The sequence below is a fragment of the Engystomops pustulosus genome, chromosome 7 (assembly GCF_040894005.1).
Source record: "Engystomops pustulosus chromosome 7, aEngPut4.maternal, whole genome shotgun sequence".
Lineage (NCBI taxonomy): Eukaryota > Metazoa > Chordata > Amphibia > Anura > Leptodactylidae > Engystomops > Engystomops pustulosus.
The window spans coordinates 179,140,788-179,167,151 of record NC_092417.1 but is presented as its reverse complement, the minus strand read 5'-3'; the positions used below and the strand labels follow the sequence as shown (position 1 = coordinate 179,167,151).

Below are 26,364 nucleotides of genomic sequence, written 5' to 3'. Positions count from 1 at the left end.
CTGTGTACATACATGACATTACTTATCCTGTACTGATCCTGAGTTACATCCTGTATTATACCCCAGAGCTGCACTCACTATTCTGCTGCTGGTGCAGTCACTGTGTACATACATGACATTACTTATCCTGTACTGATCCTGAGTTACATCCTGTATTATACTCCAGATCTGCACTCACTATTCTGCTGGTGCAGTCACTGTGTACATACATGACATTACTTATCCTGTACTGATCCTGAGTTACATCCTGTATTATACCCCAGAGCTGCACTCACTATTCTGCTGCTGGTGCAGTCACTGTGTACATACATGACATTACTTATCCTGTACTGATCCTGAGTTACATCCTGTATTATACCCCAGAGCTGCACTCACTATTCTGCTGCTGGTGCAGTCACTGTGTACATACATGACATTACTTATCCTGTACTGATCCTGAGTTACATCCTGTATTATACCCCAGAGCTGCACTCACTATTCTGCTGCTGGTGCAGTCACTGTGTACATACATGACATTACTTATCCTGTACTGATCCTGAGTTACATCCTGTATTATACTCCAGAGCTGCACTCACTATTCTGCTGCTGGTGCAGTCACTGTGTACATACATGACATTACTTATCCTGTACTGATCCTGAGTTACATCCTGTATTATACTCCAGAGCTGCACTCACTATTCTGCTGCTGGTGCAGTCACTGTGTACATACATGACATTACTTATCCTGTACTGATCCTGAGTTACATCCTGTATTATACTCCAGAGCTGCACTCACTATTCTGCTGCTGGTGCAGTCACTGTGTACATACATGACATTACTTATCCTGTACTGATCCTGAGTTACATCCTGTATTATACCCCAGAGCTGCACTCACTATTCTGCTGCTGGTGCAGTCACTGTGTACATACATGACATTACTTATCCTGTATTGATCCTGAGTTACATCCTGTATTATACTCCAGAGCTGCACTCACTATTCTGCTGGTGCAGTCACTGTGTACATACATGACATTACTTATCCTGTACTGATCCTGAGTTACATCCTGTATTATACTCCAGAGCTGCACTCACTATTCTGCTGCTGGTGCAGACACTGTGTACATACATGACATTACTTATCCTGTACTGATCCTGAGTTACATCCTGTATTATACCCCAGAGCTGCACTCACTATTCTGCTGCTGGTGCAGTCACTGTGTACATACATGACATTACTTATCCTGTACTGATCCTGATACCCCAGAGCTGCACTCACTATTCTGCTGCTGGTGCAGTCACTGTGTACATACATGACATTACTTATCCTGTACTGATCCTGAGTTACATCCTGTATTATACCCCAGAGCTGCACTCACTATTCTGCTGCTGGTGCAGTCACTGTGTACATACATGACATTACTTATCCTGTACTGATTCTGAGTTACATCCTGTATTATACCCCAGAGCTGCACTCACTATTCTGCTGCTGGTGCAGTCACTGTGTACATACATGACATTACTTATCCTGTACTGATCCTGAGTTACATCCTGTATTATACCCCAGAGCTGCACTCACTATTCTGCTGCTGGTGCAGTCACTGTGTACATACATGACATTACTTATCCTGTACTGATCCTGAGTTACATCCTGTATTATACCCCAGAGCTGCACTCACTATTCTGCTGCTGGTGCAGTCACTGTGTACATACATGACATTACTTATCCTGTACTGATCCTGAGTTACATCCTGTATTATACCCCAGAGCTGCACTCACTATTCTCTTTCTGGCCTTGGTTTTTAGGATGCTCTCACTTTTGCTTAGAGATAGAAGAATCAGTCTGCATCTCTAGTACAAAGCTTGGTTTAGTACAATCAGGTCTAGAAGCCACCACAGATTATACTGATGTGTGACCCTTTAATATCTGATTCTTATATTAGAAGATCTGGAGAGAACATGCACTTTGCACTTGTTGCATGTTCCCTATATCCAGTGCAGGAGACATTCACACACAATACAAGCCATGAAATCAAAAGGAACCGATGACGTCACGTATGACAAGTAGCATCACACGTGGTCTATAAATCAGGACCCCCTAAAAGATTATGGGGTCTCGATAACACCAGTATAGAAGATGGGGATCTGATCACTGGGGACACAATGTCCTATATCAAGAGCCTATGGGATGGCAGAATACAGCCTAGCACCATGTTTGGGCAACTATCAACCCATTTAGAACAGTGATAAAAACTGACAGTCGCCACAGGGGGGCGCTTCAAGCCTGTCTGTATACAGTTCTATCATATGGCCTTAATAAAACCCAGTTATTAAGGGGGGGTAGTGTGTAGTTACACTCTCCTCTGTAGCCCCAAGCTTCTCCATGTGTGAACGCAGTCATATTGCTATGTAGCTATACTAACGGGTTTGCCTTATTTTTTGCCCCATGGTCATTGTTTCGGCTATACAGATATATTACGGATACCCAACGTGACATGGTCAGTTCCTTGTGACTTCATTGTGTATAATATTAGCTCGTTCTCTTCTCTCAGCAGGTTCGGATCAGGCACAGAAACAGGAGGGATGAGTGGGTTAAATCAGAATTAAGGGCAAAATTATGAAAAAAGCATGAAATGGGTTACCATGTTAAAAAAAAAAAAAAAAAAAAAAAGGAAACCAGAAAATCTAAATCCGGACAGGACCCTACCGCTGCCTGTTCCCAGCGCAGGATAAAGCTCCGGAAAGGGACGAGGCAGCGGTACGGATCAGACCGGCACAAAGGAACCTGCATGCACAAAACTGATGGGAAACTATGTTCTCGTGGCTGATCGAATCGCAGTGTGAGGAGTGATGGGGAGGAGCGCCGAGCGCGGACAGCTCATCGCATGGCGGAGAGAAACAAAAGGAAGAAAAACGGGATCATGCTCCGAGCACAACGGAAACAACAAGACTGCAGCGGGGGTCACTATAGGAGAGCAGGACTGTATAGCGTAAGGGAGGCCTCCAACAGGACTTAGGTGGGGGGGGAGTCTATCGCACTGATCAAGTGTGGTCCCTATAGACAAGCGGGCTCTTTCACACGAAAGCGTGCAGCCCGTGGAGACAGGCCGTACACATAGTACAGTGGATAGGTGTATCCGCTTTATATGGAAATACAATGCAAGGATGACCCGTCTGCCGGCCAAACAACCGTGATGGAACAGTAACAGTCTATATTATGTATATGGGAACGGACCACCATACGGCACATTTACATGATTGTGCAAAAGAGCCCTTACACTGACTCCCTCCAGGCAAGCTGGACTATATGGGAGGCCTCAGTGGCCAGAGTGGGGACCGAGTAAGTGTGGCCTGACTAAGAAATGATAACGTATGTGGTCACAGCTGCCACCGCCATAGGAAATCCACATGTTACTGCGTGGCCCGAGCCTAAAGAGGGAAAAATATACGTTTTTCTAGTGTCTAAACAGCTCTTACGCAGTGTAAAAAGGGCGTCAGACTCAAGGTCCGGATGGTATCTGCACCGAAATCCACATCAAATTCACATTCACTGATTTCTCATTGAGAGGGGATGAATCTGCAGTGACCGTCAGTCATTAGATTACACGTCGCTCACTATAATACAAGGACCCCTCAAGGTCTCTCTATATGGTTAGTGCCTAATTAAAGGGCTCCCCCTAATCCATGCAGAGAGAAACCAAGCAGAGGGTAACCATCCCCAAGTAACTGGTCTGGAGGATGTTACTGTGATTAGATAGACCTCCCACCGATCAAACCCCTGACCGTGACGCCCCCACCACCAATGATTTATATTTGTGAGTTAAAATTGGTCAATAAAAGCAAATCCCATTGTGCAACAGCAGAACGTAGAAATGTTCATGACAAAAGAAGCCACTTGAACATGTCATTAAGTGACCCCCTCTTGGAAATGCATAAAAGAGGGTGGGGTGCCCCCACATTGCATGTCCATAATAAGGGACCCCTCAAGGGGCGGCAATGCGACAGTCACAAGAAACAAGTATCAGGGGCCTCACGTTGCATATGGAACCAGTCAGCAGGTTGGACCATAAAGACTGCAAAGAGCACATCATTTATCCAGAGGATACGGGATACTTTGTAAATGTTGGAGTACCCCTTTAAATGCCATCATTATGACTGGCGGGTGCTTAGTGCATGTTCTTAGTGCTGCCAGGGTGCACATTCACTTCCCTTACAGCTACTTGCAGATGATTCCTCTCTACAATTAGCTGATTGGAAGTCTCATAGTGAACTCAATACCCAGCACAATGCCAACCCCAGATAATGAGAGTGCGTGGCGCCATGCCAGACGCTGTAATGAGACATATCATCTGCTGATGGTAACAGGAGAACTTACCTTCTCTTTCCTCTTCTATCTGTGCCATCCTCATGGCCATGCTGGAGGTGTCCCCTCTCTCCTGATCCGGAGGTAGGTCCGTCTCCTGGCTCATCTCGCTCCATTCCAGGAGAGGGTTCTGCAGCTCATCCACGCTGCCGGATTCACTGGTCTGAAAGCATAGCACAAGGGTTATGTTTAAAGAGCGAGGAATTCAGAAGAACATGTCATCAGGTTTTTACCCACTAAACTTCCAGCATGTTTCTAGGCCAGTGATGGCGAACCTTTTAGAGACCGAGTGCCAACCCCAAAACCCCCTCATTTATCACGAGGTGCCAACCAAAAATTATAGCAGTAACATATTGCTTCCTGTTCTTCAACAACGTTCAATCATGTTGGCCTCCTTAGGACATCAACACAGTAGAAAGAGGGAGGGAAACTTTGCATCATTGTAGCTTCTTTCCAGTGTCCCTCTGTACACAGAGAATCATGGGGCCAGCGGGAGGTCCTCCAAAGATAATTCTACACATTCTACAGCATCTTTTAAGTTGCTTGAAATGCAGGAAATTTCTTTGAGTCCTGTCTGGTGTGCTGGGGTGATGACCCGGGTGCCCACATAAAGAGCTTGGAGTGCCGCCTCTGGCACCCGTGCCGTAGGTTCGCCACCACTGTTCTAGGTGATACAGAACTACAATGATCACTGCATGAAATGACCATTGTAGCCGCTTCCTTCTCAGGATGCACCGTTATGTAGGACTGATAGACCATTATGTCTTTGTTGCAAACGACCTGATAAGAGCAATTCTATGTTGTTACTACTATGGGTGTGAGAAGCTGCAGGAGCATTGCAGTGATGTCTACAGATGTGATGCAGCAGGAATCACCAAAAGACAAATGTCTGCTGCGGCAGCTTCCGTAGTAGGACGCTGCAGTATATGTGTGTGTGCACTTTGCCTAGTAGTGTATAAGCAGTTTATGGGATGGTGTTTACCTGTGAATCAGCTCTTTTGGCGACCTGCTCCAGATCGGCCTGCAGTATCCTCTGCTGCTCTTCATACACCACTAGCTTGGTCAGCAGTTGTTCTACAAAGAGGCAAGAACATAAGAAAAAAAATCGTCATTTTGCAGAGTCATTTCCACCCATTAGACAACCATTCACTTCACTGACAAACGACACGATTGACATTCTCACACTGTAGCGAGTGTCTGCCTATGGCCAAGGGAAAAAAGATTTAATTTTTATTTTAATTTGGGAAAACTAATATGGCAGCAAAAGGGTTAAAGCACTAAGTTCTTATTGCTGGGCGAAAATTGCCTGCAATTCCTTACTACACTGGTGCCGAGTAAGCAGGAGCTCAAATTTTGAACAGGAGAAGGTACCGCCTGATGAGGTCACTTTTCGGATGACATCATAGAGACACAGAGGTATAAAACAGATTTAGATTGCCCTATTCATTAGTTGTCAGACCCCTATCCTCAGGATAGGTCATGTTTGTGATCAGGGGGTCCAACACCCTATTTTTGCACTGACCCGCTGTTTTAGCAGTTTCAGTTCAGCTACGAGTTACAGGGACTGCTTGACTTCTGCACCTGGAGACTGTCGGACCCCATAGTGACCCCCTACTGATCACATACTAATGACCTATCCTGAGTATAGGTCATCAGTATGTGGGGTCAGACAAACCCATTAAGTATTATTCAAGGGGCCTGTGACCTTTCGCTGCATAGTTGCACTTTCCTAACCATATCCATCTCGGTTCATTTCACATACCTGGCATTTTTAGACTAAATTAGTGGATGTGAGAATCGGGGCGACTTATCTCTGAGATGGTTCTGATATTTTTTAACCCTTCATTACGTGACACTGTGACAAAGCCGCCGCTTTTTACCATTAATAGACTGCAAATCTGCAACCGCTTCCAGCTTCATCTCCAGATCTTTCTTCTCCTCTTCCAGCTCAGAGACGCGTGCGGTTAAGGCGGAAAGCTCCTGATTCTTTGCCTCAGACTACAAAAAAAGAGAATAATGCAAACATTAGACAGGAAAGAGAAGATGTACGTGGATTCTCTGATCCCCCAGACAATGATGGAAGACAGATGGACAGGCAGAGGCAGGAAATTAGAGGATAGCCATTGTGTAGAATCAGGCAGGAGAGCGGTCAGAGACAGGCGGTAGGAGAGCGGTACTTGTACAATTTTTAGTTCTTCTTCCAACTGCCTGATTCTGGATTTTGACCAAGCCTTCATTTTTAGGAATTTCGCCTCGGATTTACTTGCCTCTTCGGTTTTCAACTTCACTTGATCTGAAAGAAAGAAATGATTCATTATAATCAAATATTAGGCGACACGACAAGTGCGTGCACTGAACACCACAACGCATCGGTGCAGAGTTATAATTTACTTCTTTGCAGCTACTGCAAAACGTGTACAGCTACTATATCCCCGGATGTTCCTATACAGGCAGTCCCCGGGTTACGTACAAGATAGGCTCCCATAAGGTTTGTTCTTAAGTTTGTTTCAAAATTTTTTGCTGTAATTGGACCAAGGATTATCCATAAAGCTTCATTACAGTCACCTTACAGCTGATCATTGCAGCCTGGGACTATAGTAACATCCAGAGAGGTCACCAGAGGTCAGAGGGGTCCGTCTTTAACTATGGGTCGACTGTAAGTCGGGTGTCCTTAAGTAGGGGACCGCCTGTACTGATGCATAATACTGATCTAATTGTGCATCTTATGTCATCAGCCAGCACCAGCTATGTGACATTCTTAGAGCGCCCTCTGCTGGCATGTATAGGTGCAGCATGTTTGCACTGAACACTCCCTGATCCCCTGATGATGGAGAATCCCCCTGCAGCTCACCTGTGGAGAGATGGACCCTCACTGATCACAAGAACAAAGATCCAGTCTCCTCTATGGGACTGCTAGAGATTGCTGAGTAATAATTCATAGTGAAGAGGGAGAAGTGGGACACCTAATTGTCATGATCAGGTCCCACCACCGCCAATCATGATGATAGTGCATAAATTGTATAAGTGAATACAACCCCTATAGTGATCCCTGTCCCCATGCTGGATTATTGTACAACTATCTCCATCATTGTCACATCTGGTATTCCCAGGACGGCATCATTGGGAGTCATATGGACACATTTTCGCAGCCCTTATGTCTCAGAATGATGGTTGTGCTCACACCCCGTACGGGTCACTTTATTACCTTGTAATTTAGTCACTGCAGGGTCTGTGGCAGACGTGTCCCTGGCGTCTCCGGGGCTCGCCAGGCCTTGTAGTTGGCTCTGAAGCTGTAGTATAGTCTGAGATTTCTTCTGCATCTCCCCCTCATGCTGCTGCTGAACCTCCTGCATCACGCTCTGGTGTTTCTCCATCATATCTTTCAGCTGCGCTCTCATCACATGCTTCTCCGCTTCCAGCTTTGACAGCAGGTTCTGTTTTTCAGACTGGAGCAGCCGACATTTCTCAGCCACTTCCTGCAGAAAGGAAAAAAATTCTTTAAAAAAAAAATTGTACCAGAAGATCTATGCGTCTCCATGGTTACAGACTACAAACGCCGTGTGTAGTCTGATCCTGCGCTTGATCCTCAGCATGTAGTAACTTACGGTGATCTGCTGATCTTTATTATCCAGCTCCTTCTGCAAGATGTCAATCACTTGATTCTTTCCCGACAAAACTTCTTCGTCTTCGTGAAGCTTCTGCTTCAGGGCTTTTAGAAGCTGGAAATAAAGAGGTAGGAAAAGTTTATGTTTTAGTGGCAAATGAGTTAATCCTGCAACCAGTAACCCCCTTTTCCTGCCAATATATGTACTAACAGCAGCACAGGATCAAGAACCTGGTGTAAAACTGCAACTACTGTTCAGTGAGGGGAAGGAGGGGGATGCAGCTGCAGGCTCCTTACCCCAAAGTTTTAGTGAAACATGATAGGAAGAAGCGATAGAATGAAACAGGAAGGCGAAGTCACAGCAGATACAACGGATACCATCATGATAAACCAGGGACACTCACAGATCCAGGCTCTGTGACTGTAATAATCGTCTCCTTACTTCTTAAAATTAACTTTTACAATTTACAATTATGCTAGTGAGCCAGAAGGGCATTACCAGAGCCCTTACATGCTGCAGCTTCACAAGCTATTACACTGTCACTTCCTCCCCCTGCCTGATTAAATCTAACAAGTTAAGGGAATGTTCCAGCACAGTGTAACAGCCTGTGAATCTGAATCACAGAGGTAACGCCCTTGTTGAGGCTCTATGATCAATTGGCAAAGTTTTAAAAGTTGATTTTAGAACGAAGGAGGCTATGGATAACAAATTAAAGTCCCAATGCCTGGATCATGAAGGATTGTAGGATGGTAGGTTTCCCTCTCTTTCTCTGTTACCTGGTGAAGCTCCGCAGTGGAATCTGACTTGGCTGCAATTTTAAAGAGCTCCTGGTCGTGTTTCTCGGCCAGCAATTTCATCTCCTTGTCCTTCTCCAAAATCATATTCTGATAGACACGGATCTATAGGAAAGAAGTAATATATTACAGAAGGACCATGACCTGGATCCATTAGTCTGTGCTGCAGCAGGACCCGCAGCCTTACACTACAATAGGTTTGGGCACATGTCACACACACACACACAGTATGACACACACACACACAGTATGACACACACACACACAGTATGACACACACACACACAGTATGACACACACACACACAGTATGACACACACACACACAGTATGACACACACACACACAGTATGACACACACACACACAGTATAACACACACACACACAGTATGACACACACACACAGTATGACACACACACAGTATGACACACACACACACACACACAGTATGACACACACACACACACACACACAGTATGACACACACACACACACACACACAGTATGACACACACACACACACACACAGTATGACACACACACACACACAGTATGACACACACACACACACAGTATGACACACACACACACACAGTATGACACACACACACACACAGTATGACACACACACACACAGTATGACACACACACACACACACACAGTATGACACACACACACACACAGTATGACACACACACACACACAGTATGACACACACACACACACAGTATGACACACACACACACACAGTATGACACACACACACACACAGTATGACACACACACACACACAGTATGACACACACACACACACACAGTATGACACACACACACACACAGTATGACACACACACACACACAGTATGACACACACACACACACACACAGTATGACACACACACACACACAGTATGACACACACACACACACAGTATGACACACACACACACACACACAGTATGACACACACACACACACACACACACAGTATGACACACACACACAGTATGACACACACACAGTATGACACACACACAGTATGACACACACACAGTATGACACACACACACACACAGTATGACACACACACACACACACACACACAGTATGACACACACACACACACACACACACACACACACACAGTATGACACACACACACACACACAGTATGACACACACACACACAGTATGACACACACACACACACACACAGTATGACACACACACACACACACACACAGTATGACACACACACACACACAGTATGACACACACACACACACACAGTATGACACACACACACACACAGTATGACACACACACACACACAGTATGACACACACACACACACAGTATGACACACACACACACACACAGTATGACACACACACACACACACAGTATGACACACACACACACACACAGTATGACACACACACACACACACAGTATGACACACACACACACACACAGTATGACACACACACACACACAGTATGACACACACACACACACACAGTATGACACACACACACACACACAGTATGACACACACACACACACAGTATGACACACACACACACACACACACAGTATGACACACACACACACACACAGTATGACACAAACACACACACACAGTATGACACACACACACACACACACACAGTATGACACACACACACACACAGTATGACACACACACACACACACACACAGTATGACACACACACACACACAGTATGACACACACACACACACAGTATGACACACACACACACACAGTATGACACACACACACACACAGTATGACACACACACACACACAGTATGACACACACACACACACAGTATGACACACACACACACACACAGTATGACACACACACACACAGTATGACACACACACACACAGTATGACACACACACACACAGTATGACACACACACACACACACAGTATGACACACACACACACACACAGTATGACACACACACACACACACAGTATGACACACACACACACACACAGTATGACACACACACACACACACAGTATGACACACACACACACACACAGTATGACACACACACACACACACAGTATGACACACACACACACACACAGTATGACACACACACACACACACAGTATGACACACACACACACACACAGTATGACACACACACACACACACACACACAGTATGACACACACACACACACACACACAGTATGACACACACACACACACACACAGTATGACACACACACACACACACACACAGTATGACACACACACACACACAGTATGACACACACACACACACACACACAGTATGACACACACACACACACACACACAGTATGACACACACACACACACAGTATGACACACACACACAGTATGACACACACACACACACACACACACAGTATGACACACACACACACACACACACACACACACAGTATGACACACACACACACACACAGTATGACACACACACACACAGTATGACACACACACAGTATGACACACACACACACACAGTATGACACACACACACACAGTATGACACACACACACACACAGTATGACACACACACACACAGTATGACACACACACACACACACACACACACACACACACAGTATGACACACACACACACACACACACAGTATGACACACACACACACACACACACAGTATGACACACACACACACACACACAGTATGACACACACACACACACAGTATGACACACACACACACACACACACACACACACAGTATGACACACACACACACACACACACACACAGTATGACACACACACACACACACACAGTATGACACACACACACACACACACACAGTATGACACACACACACACACACACACACACACAGTATGACACACACACACACACACACACAGTATGACACACACACACACAGTATGACACACACACACACAGTATGACACACACACACACAGTATGACACACACACACACACACACACAGTATGACACACACACACACACACACACAGTATGACACACACACACACACACACACACACACACACACACACAGTATGACACACACACACACACACACACACAGTATGACACACACACACACACAGTATGACACACACACACACACACACAGTATGACACACACACACACACACACAGTATGACACACACACACACACACACAGTATGACACACACACACACACACACAGTATGACACACACACACACACACACACAGTATGACACACACACACACACACACACAGTATGACACACACACACACACACACACAGTATGACACACACACACACACACACACAGTATGACACACACACACACACACACACACAGTATGACACACACACACACACAGTATGACACACACACACACACACACACAGTATGACACACACACACACACACACACACACACACAGTATGACACACACACACACACACACACACAGTATGACACACACACACACACAGTATGACACACACACACACACACACACACAGTATGACACACACACACACACACAGTATGACACACACACACACACACACACACACACACACAGTATGACACACACACACACACACACAGTATGACACACACACACACACACACACAGTATGACACACACACACACACACACACAGTATGACACACACACACACACAGTATGACACACACACACACACAGTATGACACACACACACACACACAGTATGACACACACACACACACACAGTATGACACACACACACACACACAGTATGACACACACACACACACACAGTATGACACACACACACACACACAGTATGACACACACACACACACACAGTATGACACACACACACACACACAGTATGACACACACACACACACACACAGTATGACACACACACACACACACACAGTATGACACACACACACACACACACAGTATGACACACACACACACAGTATGACACACACACACACACACACAGTATGACACACACACACACACACACACACACACACACACACACACACAGTATGACACACACACACACACACACAGTATGACACACACACACACACACAGTATGACACACACACACACACACACACACACACACACACAGTATGACACACACACACACACACAGTATGACACACACACACACACACACACACACACACAGTATGACACACACACACACACACACAGTATGACACACACACACACAGTATGACACACACACACACAGTATGACACACACACACACAGTATGACACACACACACACACACAGTATGACACACACACACACAGTATGACACACACACACAGTATGACACACACACACACACAGTATGACACACACACACACACACAGTATGACACACACACACACACACACACAGTATGACACACACACACACACACAGTATGACACACACACACACACAGTATGACACACACACAGTATGACACACACACACACAGTATGACACACACACACACAGTATGACACACACACACACAGTATGACACACACACACACAGTATGACACACACACACACAGTATGACACACACACACACAGTATGACACACACACACACACACACACAGTATGACACACACACACACACACACACACACAGTGTATGACACACACACACACACACACACACACAGTGTATGACACACACACACACACACACACACACAGTGTATGACACACACACACACACACACACACACTGTATGACACACACACACACACACACACAGTGTATGACACACACACACACACACACACAGTGTATGACACACACACACACACACACACAGTGTATGACACACACACACACACACACACAGTGTATGACACACACACACACACACACACAGTGTATGACACACACACACACACACACACAGTGTATGACACACACACACACACACACACAGTATGACACACACACACACACACACACAGTATGACACACACACACACACACACACACACACAGTATGACACACACACACACACACAGTATGACACACACACACACACACAGTATGACACACACACACACACAGTATGACACACACACACACACAGTATGACACACACACACACAGTATGACACACACACACACACACAGTATGACACACACACACACACACAGTATGACACACACACACACACACACACAGTATGACACACACACACAGTATGACACACACACACAGTATGACACACACACACAGTATGACACACACACACAGTATGACACACACACACAGTATGACACACACACACAGTATGACACACACACACACACACACACACACACACACACACAGTATGACACACACACACAGTATGACACACACACACAGTATGACACACACACACAGTATGACACACACACACACACAGTATGACACACACACACACACACAGTATGACACACACACACACACACAGTATGACACACACACACACACACAGTATGACACACACACACACACACAGTATGACACACACACACACACACAGTATGACACACACACACACACACAGTATGACACACACACACACACACAGTATGACACACACACACACACAGTATGACACACACACACACACACAGTATGACACACACACACACACAGTATGACACACACACACAGTATGACACACACACAGTATGACACACACACAGTATGACACACACACACACACACAGTATGACACACACACACACACAGTATGACACACACACACACACAGTATGACACACACACACACAGTATGACACACACACACACACACAGTATGACACACACACACACAGTATGACACACACACACACACACAGTATGACACACACACACACACACAGTATGACACACACACACACACACAGTATGACACACACACACACACACAGTATGACACACACACACACACAGTATGACACACACACACACACACAGTATGACACACACACACACACACAGTATGACACACACACACACACACACAGTATGACACACACACACACACACAGTATGACACACACACACACACACAGTATGACACACACACACACACACAGTATGACACACACACACACACACAGTATGACACACACACACACAGTATGACACACACACACACAGTATGACACACACACACACACAGTATGACACACACACACACAGTATGACACACACACACACACACACAGTATGACACACACACACACACAGTATGACACACACACACACAGTATGACACACACACACACACACACACACAGTATGACACACACACACACACAGTATGCCACACACACACACACACAGTATGCCACACACACACACACAGTATGACACACACACACACACAGTATGACACACACACACACACAGTATGACACACACACACACACAGTATGACACACACACACAGTATGACACACACACACACACACACACAGTATGACACACACACACACACACACAGTATGACACACACACACACACACACACACACACACAGTATGACACACACACACACACACAGTATGACACACACACACACACACACACACAGTATGACACACACACACACACACAGTATGACACACACACACAGTATGACACACACACACAGTATGACACACACACACAGTATGACACACACACACAGTATGACACACACACACAGTATGACACACACACACACACACAGTATGACACACACACACACACACAGTATGACACACACACACACAGTATGACACACACACACACACACACACAGTATGACACACACACACACACACACAGTATGACACACACACACACACACACAGTATGACACACACACACAGTATGACACACACACACACACAGTATGCCACACACACACACACAGTATGACACACACACACACACAGTATGACACACACACACAGTATGACACACACACACAGTATGACACACACACACAGTATGACACACACACACACACACAGTATGACACACACACACACACACACAGTATGACACACACACACACACACACAGTATGACACACACACACACACACACACACACAGTATGACACACACACACACACACAGTATGACACACACACACACACACACACACAGTATGACACACACACACACACACAGTATGACACACACACACAGTATGACACACACACACAGTATGACACACACACACACACAGTATGACACACACACACACACAGTATGACACACACACACACACAGTATGACACACACACACACACACAGTATGACACACACACACACACACAGTATGACACACACACACACAGTATGACACACACACACACACACACACAGTATGACACACACACACACACACACAGTATGACACACACACACAGTATGACACACACACACACACAGTATGCCACACACACACACACAGTATGACACACACACACACACAGTATGACACACACACACACAGTATGACACACACACACAGTATGACACACACACACAGTATGACACACACACACACACACAGTATGACACACACACACACACACACAGTATGACACACACACACACACACAGTATGACACACACACACACACACACAGTATGACACACACACACAGTATGACACACACACACACACACACAGTATGACACACACACACAGTATGACACACACACACACACACACACACACACACAGTATGACACACACACACACACACACACACACACACAGTATGACACACACACACACACACACAGTATGACACACACACACACAGTATGACACACACACACACAGTATGACACACACACACACACACAGTATGACACACACACACACAGTATGACACACACACACACAGTATGACACACACACACACACAGTATGCCACACACACACACACAGTATGCCACACACACACACAGTATGACACACACACACACACAGTATGCCACACACACACACACAGTATGCCACACACACACACACAGTATGACACACACACACACACAGTATGACACACACACACACACAGTATGACACACACACACACACAGTATGACACACACACACAGTATGACACACACACACACACACACACAGTATGACACACACACACACACACACACACAGTATGACACACACACACACACACACACACAGTATGACACACACACACACACACAGTATGACACACACACACACACACACACACAGTATGACACACACACACACACACAGTATGACACACACACACACACACAGTATGACACACACACACAGTATGACACACACACACAGTATGACACACACACACAGTATGACACACACACACACACAGTATGACACACACACACACACACAGTATGACACACACACACACACACAGTATGACACACACACACACACACAGTATGACACACACACACACAGTATGACACACACACACACACACACACAGTATGACACACACACACACACACACAGTATGACACACACACACACACACACACAGTATGACACACACACACAGTATGACACACACACACACACAGTATGCCACACACACACACACAGTATGCCACACACACACACACACTATGACACACACACACACACACACAGTATGACACACACACACACACACACAGTATGACACACACACACAGTATGCCACACACACACACACACAGTATGACACACACACACACACAGTATGACACACACACACACACAGTATGACACACACACACACAGTATGACACACACACACAGTATGACACACACACACAGTATGACACACACACACAGTATGACACACACACACACACACAGTATGACACACACACACACACACAGTATGACACACACACACACACACAGTATGACACACACACACACACACAGTATGACACACACACACACACACAGTATGACACACACACACACAGTATGACACACACACACACAGTATGACACACACACACAGTATGACACACACACACAGTATGACACACACACACACACAGTATGACACACACACACACAGTATGACACACACACACACACACACACACACACACAGTATGACACACACACACACACACAGTATGACACACACACACACACACAGTATGACACACACACACACAGTATGACACACACACACACACACACAGTATGACACACACACACACACACACACACAGTATGACACACACACACACAGTATGACACACACACACACACACAGTATGACACACACACACACACACAGTATGACACACACACACACAGTATGACACACACACACACACACAGTATGACACACACACACACACACAGTATGACACACACACACACACACAGTATGACACACACACACACACACACAGTATGACACACACACACACACACACACACACAGTATGACACACACACACACACACACTATGACACACACACACACACACACTATGACACACACACACACACACAGTATGACACACACACACACACACACTATGACACACACACACACACACAGTATGACACACACACACACACACAGTATGACACACACACACACACAGTATGACACACACACACACACACACACACAGTATGACACACACACACACACACACACACAGTATGACACACACACACACACACACACACACACACACAGTATGACACACACACACACACACACAGTATGACACACACACACACACACACAGTATGACACACACACACACACACACAGTATGACACACACACACACACACACAGTATGACACACACACACAGTATGACACACACACACACACAGTATGCCACACACACACACACAGTATGACACACACACACACACAGTATGACACACACACACAGTATGACACACACACACAGTATGACACACACACACAGTATGACACACACACACACACACAGTATGACACACACACACACACACAGTATGACACACACACACACACACAGTATGACACACACACACACACACACAGTATGACACACACACACACACACAGTATGACACACACACACACACACAGTATGACACACACAGTATGACACACACACACACAGTATGACACACACACACACACAGTATGACACACACACACACAGTATGACACACACACACACACACACACACACACACACACACAGTATGACACACACACACACACACACACAGTATGACACACACACACACAGTATGACACACACACACACACACAGTATGCCACACACACACACACAGTATGCCACACACACACACACACAGTATGACACACACACACAGTATGACACACACACACACACACAGTATGACACACACACACACAGTATGACACACACACACACACACAGTATGCCACACACACACACACAGTATGCCACACACACACACACAGTATGCCACACACACACACACACAGTATGACACACACACACACACACACAGTATGACACACACACACAGTATGACACACACACACACACACACAGTATGACACACACACACAGTATGACACACACACACACACACACAGTATGACACACACACACAGTATGACACACACACACACACACACAGTATGACACACACACACAGTATGACACACACACACACACACACAGTATGACACACACACACACACACACACACACAGTATGACACACACACACACACACACACAGTATGACACACACACACACACACAGTATGACACACACACACAGTATGACACACACACACAGTATGACACACACACACACACACAGTATGACACACACACACACACAGTATGACACACACACACACAGTATGACACACACACACACACACAGTATGACACACACACACACACAGTATGACACACACACACACACAGTATGACACACACACACACACACACACAGTATGACACACACACACACACACAGTATGACACACACACACACAGTATGACACACACACACACACACACAGTATGACACACACACACACAGTATGACACACACACACACACACACAGTATGACACACACACACACAGTATGACACACACACACACACACAGTATGACACACACACACACACACAGTATGACACACACACACACACACACACACAGTATGACACACACACACACACACAGTATGACACACACACACACACAGTATGACACACACACACACACACAGTATGACACACACACACACACAGTATGACACACACACACACACAGTATGACACACACACACACACAGTATGACACACACACACACACACACAGTATGACACACACACACACAGTATGACACACACACACACACAGTATGACACACACACACACACACAGTATGACACACACACACACACACAGTATGACACACACACACACACACAGTATGACACACACACACACACACAGTATGACACACACACACACACACACAGTATGACACACACACACACAGTATGACACACACACACAGTATGCCACACACACACACACACAGTATGCCACACACACACACACACAGTATGACACACACAGTATGACACACACACACAGTATGACACACACACACAGTATGACACACACACACACACAGTATGACACACACACACACACACAGTATGACACACACACACACACACAGTATGACACACACACACACACACAGTATGACACACACACACACACACACAGTATGACACACACACACACACAGTATGACACACACACACACAGTATGACACACACACACACACAGTATGACACACACACACACACACACACACACAGTATGACACACACACACACACACAGTATGACACACACACACAGTATGACACACACACACACACACAGTATGACACACACACACACACACAGTATGACACACACACACACACACAGTATGACACACACACACACACACAGTATGACACACACACACACACACACACAGTATGACACACACACACACACACACAGTATGACACACACACACACACACAGTATGACACACACACACACACACAGTATGACACACACACACACACACACAGTATGACACACACACACACACACAGTATGACACACACACACACACACAGTATGACACACACACACACACACAGTATGACACACACACACACACACAGTATGACACACACACACACACACAGTATGACACACACACACACACAGTATGACACACACACACACACAGTATGACACACACACACACACAGTATGACACACACACACACACAGTATGACACACACACACACACAGTATGACACACACACACACAGTATGACACACACACACACACAGTATGACACGTCCCCTGGGTCTTTATAGGCAGAGAGAGCACAAAGCTACAGAGCAGAGTGACTTGTGCTGCGGGTTGTAGGCAGCAGATCAATGATTTCTGCAGCTGTTTGTTCTGCAATGGGGGGGGAGACTCACGTTTTCTGTATACATGGCTTCCTTCTCCTGGAAGCCGCTCTTCTCCTTGGTTAGAAAGGCTTTCAGGCTCTCGGTCTGTTCGTGGAGGAGGCTGTACTTCTCTTCGCTTTGTTCTACTTTCCTGGTCAGATGCTGGATTATAACCTGCAGGTCCTGGGTTGTATCATGTGCGCTCGTCTAAGTCAACAAAAACAAAAAATACTCACTGCTGCTCCTGATGTATAGGAGACCCCAGTATATAGAAGACCCCAGACCACTTCACTGGGACCCATGTGACTGATTATATACTCAGCGTTATGTCCCCTACAATGCACACAGCAAAGGAGGGGGGGGGGGGGGGCTGATCTATTACATTTCTGTTCCATTCCAAGACAAAACTTCAGGTTCTAAACTCAGATATTATCATTCATATCATAGGGAAGCTGGGAGGATCCACATCACAATTCACACGACACTCTAATAATCCATGTAATGTGTGATCTCATTGAGGTACCTTAGCTGCTGCTTCGGCACTGGTGGTCTGTCCTGGGGTGTTGGATGCAGATGACATTTGCAGATCTTTAATGTAAGCCTCTTTTTTCACCAGTTTCTCTTCTTTTTCGGCGAGCATGACGTCCAGTTCAGAGCCGCGCAGCCGCTGAGCTTCCAGCTCCACCTCCTGGAAAGTAAGTAGTCACATGCTCAAACCAGAGGCAAAGCCCCATGCGGTAGGCAGGCCCATCCGTCTGGACGGGACTCTAAGCAGCTTCATGCATATGTAAAATATCTATATAAGCACTACTGTATAAGGCTGCATTCATACGACCATACGGGGAATGTATATACAACCCCCGTAGACGGCAATTGGTGCACAAAGCCGTGCGGCACTGTACCATCCCGTAGCCGGGAGAAAGATAGGACATGTCCTATCTTTCCCCGGAATACGTCACCGTGTGCCATACATCGCTATGGAGAGGGGTGGGGGCGAGCAGCTCCCACCCCTCCTCCTCTCTCGGGCGGCGACGTGTGCCCGACATGCTACAGTACCACGTGTACACTTTCATGTGAATGTAGCCTTACACTGATACACTCCCTATACAAATCCTCTGCCAAGCTTTCCTGGTCCCCAGCAATGACCTGGTGCTATGCCACCTAAATGCTGCAGCCAAAGACTGCCTGTAGTGGGGACACACACCAAGGAGGTCACAGCCTCAAGGTGATATGACACCGCAGAGGCAGGTGGGGGGGACCAGGAAGTGTCGGCAAGGGGTCAGCAAGTAATTCTTAAAGTGAGTATTATTCTATTTTATGTTATAGAGTTGCAAACCCTCAACAAGCAGAGATATTGTAAAGAAGATAATTATAACAGAACAATAGACTGTAATGAAAGCTTCTGTGTAAGCGTCTCTCCTGCATTCCACACAGACAAAGGAGCAGTCACAGCGGAGGCAGACGGGATTAACCCTGGAGGATTACTATGCAGGGTACAGGCCATTGCTGCCTCCCCCGTGACCCCCTATAACCCTGACAGTGTACATTGTACCTTTTTCTTGAGTTCCTCATTCCTCAGTGATAACTGTGATTCCAATTCTTCCACACGTTTTCTCAGTACCAGAATTTTGCCTCGGTTTGCAGACGCATTCTCCTGGTCGACATCTCCTGAACCCTGAAATGAAAGGCAGGGTCAGGGGGTGCAGGTCACAGAGCAGCACAATGCAGCTATAAATGGAGACGACCCTGTATCCCAGTCTGTGCAATGTGTACACTGAACACGGCAGAGTGTCCTATAGAGGAGCCGACCCAAGGTTTCCATTCGGGTTCAGTCTGAACGACCCAAATATATTGTCAGATTTGCGACCGAACAGCCAATGCAGCAAACTGACACCCCTGGCAACTAGCACCCTGGCCAATAATAGCCATGGCTCGTAGCTGGAGGCTTCGATCCGGCGATATGTCCGGGCGGCGAGCGCCGAACCCGATTGTAAACATCGTGTCCGATTGTCTATAGTCATTGTTACAAAAATATAACTTCTTTATTACAGAAACGGCACCAAACCTGCACACTGGTTGTGTCAGGTATTGCAGCTCAGCTGCATCGGTTTAAATGAAACTGCGCTGTAATACAAGGCACAACCTGCTGAGTTGCGGGGCGCTGTTGTTTCTGAGAAATCCTAACCCCTAATCTGCATTATTTTGGAGTGATAACAAAAAAATTCAAGCCAATTCAGCATCGTTTTCCAATTCAGAACTATTGATTTTTTCAGTTTTTACTCATGTGATGATGATGAATTTGTTTTTTACTTCCTGCAACAAACATTGTGTGTGTGAATACGCCCATCAGACTACGACATGGCGGTAGTCTGACAAAGTACTTAATGTAATCCAGCGAGGGCTGCACCTCTGCTGCAGAACATCGCAGATAAGGTTGGGCCCCACAGAACAGGTGACGCTCTGGGCGGACATTTACCTTCTTGCTCTCAGGCTTCTTGACTTGAGCACCGGAGGACCCCAGCTGCTTCTTCAGGTCCTCCAGCTGAGACGTTAGTGACGCAATCTTGGCCTTGTTCTGGAGTTTGGCTTTCGAGATCTTGGATTCCGAAGATTCTTTTTCTTCCTGCAAAGTCATTGAATAATTCAAAAGATAAGAACAACCCGAGGAGTCCAGGTGAAGACACTGCTGGAAGTAGACAGACAGTTCTACTTCTAGGACCCTCTAAGAGAGCAGGAGGTCTCCGGCTCCCCTGGAGTAGTAGATACAAGGCTGTGGATTGGGTTTACACTGCACATGCACCAGGGCCATTCTTGGGCATGCACAGTGCAAAGAGCCTGGCACTGCCAGAACCACAGGCCCTGCAGCCGCACAAGGCTGGCACCAGGAGCCATGTGCAGGACCCTAGAGCAGCCAAGGACATGTCAATACAAGTGTTTCTACAGACCTTGAGATCTTGATCTTTCTTGCGTAGCTCATTGTCTTTCTCTCGGATGAGATCTTTAAGCTGTGCCACCAGCTGCTGAGTGTGCGCCAGCTGCTCCGTCAGATCCGCCACTGACATGGCGCCAGAGCCCCCCTGGGTTGCAGGAGCCTGAAAAGACAAGACGCAATCAGACGACAATTCTCTGAGTATAGAAAATATAAGGGATTAAGGGGATACCAGGTACTCACTGCTCCGGAGGGCTGGGACTCGTCCCCCGAATACCAATTCCACATGGTGTCAGACGGGCACTGCAAGGCGAGTAGAGGGCATGTGGTCAATACAATGTGTGTTCCGGTACTCACCTCCCAGTACCGATTCCCCAAAACAGTGCACCCAACCTTCCAATGATGGCCTATCCCTTTCCCCCTGCAGAGCCCCCTACTCCCTGTACATCCCTCCAATTACCCAAAAGTACCTGCAGCCCCCTACTTACCACCGAGCGCCAAGGTACTGCTAAGAAAGGAACTGCTGGGACCTCTGGGTTATAGAGGGGTGGGGGAGGGGAACCAGCGGACCTCTGGGGTATAGAGGGGTGAGGGAGGGGCACCAGCGGACCTCTGGGGTATAGAGGGGTGAGGGAGGGGCACCAGCGGACCTCTGGGGTATAGAGGGGTGAGGGAGGGGCACCAGCGGACCTCTGGGGTATAGAGGGGTGGGGGAGGGGCACCAGCGGACCTCTGGGGTATAGAGGGGTGGGGGAGGGGCACCAGCGGACCTCTGGGGTATAGAGGGGTGGGGGAGGGGAACCAGCGGACCTCTGGGGTATAGAGGGGTGGGGGAGGGGAACCAGCGGACCTCTGGGGTATAGAGGGGTGAGGGAGGGGCACCAGCGGACCTCTGGGGTATAGAGGGGTGAGGGAGGGGCACCAGCGGACCTCTGGGGTATAGAGGGGTGAGGGAGGGGCACCAGCGGACCTCTGGGGTATAGAGGGGTGAGGGAGGGGCACCAGCGGACCTCTGGGGTATAGAGGGGTGAGGGAGGGGCACCAGCGGACCTCTGGGGTATAGAGGGGTGAGGGAGGGGCACCAGCGGACCTCTGGGGTATAGAGGGGTGAGGGAGGGGCACCAGCGGACCTCTGGGGTATAGAGGGGTGGGGGAGGGGAACCAGCGGACCTCTGGTGTATAGAGGGGTGGGGGAGGGGCACCAGCGGACCTCTGGGGTATAGAGGGGTGAGGGAGGGGCACCAGCGGACCTCTGGGGTATAGAGGGGTGAGGGAGGGGCACCAGCGGACCTCTGGGGTATAGAGGGGTGAGGGAGGGGCACCAGCGGACCTCTGGGGTATAGAGGGGTGAGGGAGGGGCACCAGCGGACCTCTGGGGTATAGAGGGGTGAGGGAGGGGCACCAGCGGACCTCTGGGGTATAGAGGGGTGAGGGAGGGGCACCAGCGGACCTCTGGGGTATAGAGGGGTGAGGGAGGGGCACCAGCGGACCTCTGGGGTATAGAGGGGTGAGGGAGGGGCACCAGCGGACCTCTGGGGTATAGAGGGGTGAGGGAGGGGCACCAGCGGACCTCTGGGGTATAGAGGGGTGAGGGAGGGGCACCAGCGGACCTCTGGGGTATAGAGGGGTGAGGGAGGGGCACCAGCGGACCTCTGGGGTATAGAGGGGTGAGGGAGGGGCACCAGCGGACCTCTGGGGTATAGAGGGGTGAGGGAGGGGCACCAGCGGACCTCTGGGGTATAGAGGGGTGAGGGAGGGGCACCAGCGGACCTCTGGGGTATAGAGGGGTGAGGGAGGGGCACCAGCGGACCTCTGGGGTATAGAGGGGTGAGGGAGGGGCACCAGCGGACCTCTGGGGTATAGAGGGGTGAGGGAGGGGCACCAGCGGACCTCTGGGGTATAGAGGGGTGAGGGAGGGGCACCAGCGGACCTCTGGGGTATAGAGGGGTGAGGGAGGGGCACCAGCGGACCTCTGGGGTATAGAGGGGTGAGGGAGGGGCACCAGCGGACCTCTGGGGTATAGAGGGGTGAGGGAGGGGCACCAGCGGACCTCTGGGGTATAGAGGGGTGA

General features: G+C 47.5%; 1 protein-coding gene across 5 annotated transcripts in view; it reads right to left on the bottom strand.

Moving 5' to 3' along the window:
• The window catches only part of LOC140071400 (uncharacterized), a 57,794-nt gene that overhangs the window by 26,673 nt on the left and 4,757 nt on the right, over window positions 1-26,364 (bottom strand). For 3 of the 5 annotated variants that reach the window (XM_072119089.1, XM_072119091.1, XM_072119090.1), the window contains exons 2-14: window positions 24,537-24,596; window positions 24,310-24,456; window positions 23,841-23,987; window positions 22,917-23,039; window positions 21,888-22,052; window positions 21,395-21,571; window positions 8,722-8,844; window positions 7,946-8,059; window positions 7,546-7,816; window positions 6,524-6,633; window positions 6,221-6,338; window positions 5,323-5,414; window positions 4,353-4,503 (exon numbers count right to left, since the gene is read on the bottom strand). In XM_072119089.1, the coding sequence (XP_071975190.1) occupies window positions 4,353-4,503; window positions 5,323-5,414; window positions 6,221-6,338; window positions 6,524-6,633; window positions 7,546-7,816; window positions 7,946-8,059; window positions 8,722-8,844; window positions 21,395-21,571; window positions 21,888-22,052; window positions 22,917-23,039; window positions 23,841-23,987; window positions 24,310-24,456; window positions 24,537-24,581 (1,783 nt within the window). In that variant the 5' untranslated portion in view covers window positions 24,582-24,596. The remainder of the gene's footprint in view (window positions 1-4,352; window positions 4,504-5,322; window positions 5,415-6,220; window positions 6,339-6,523; window positions 6,634-7,545; window positions 7,817-7,945; window positions 8,060-8,721; window positions 8,845-21,394; window positions 21,572-21,887; window positions 22,053-22,916; window positions 23,040-23,840; window positions 23,988-24,309; window positions 24,457-24,536; window positions 24,597-26,364) is intronic. The other 2 variants (XM_072119093.1, XM_072119094.1) reach the window with 1 other exon arrangement.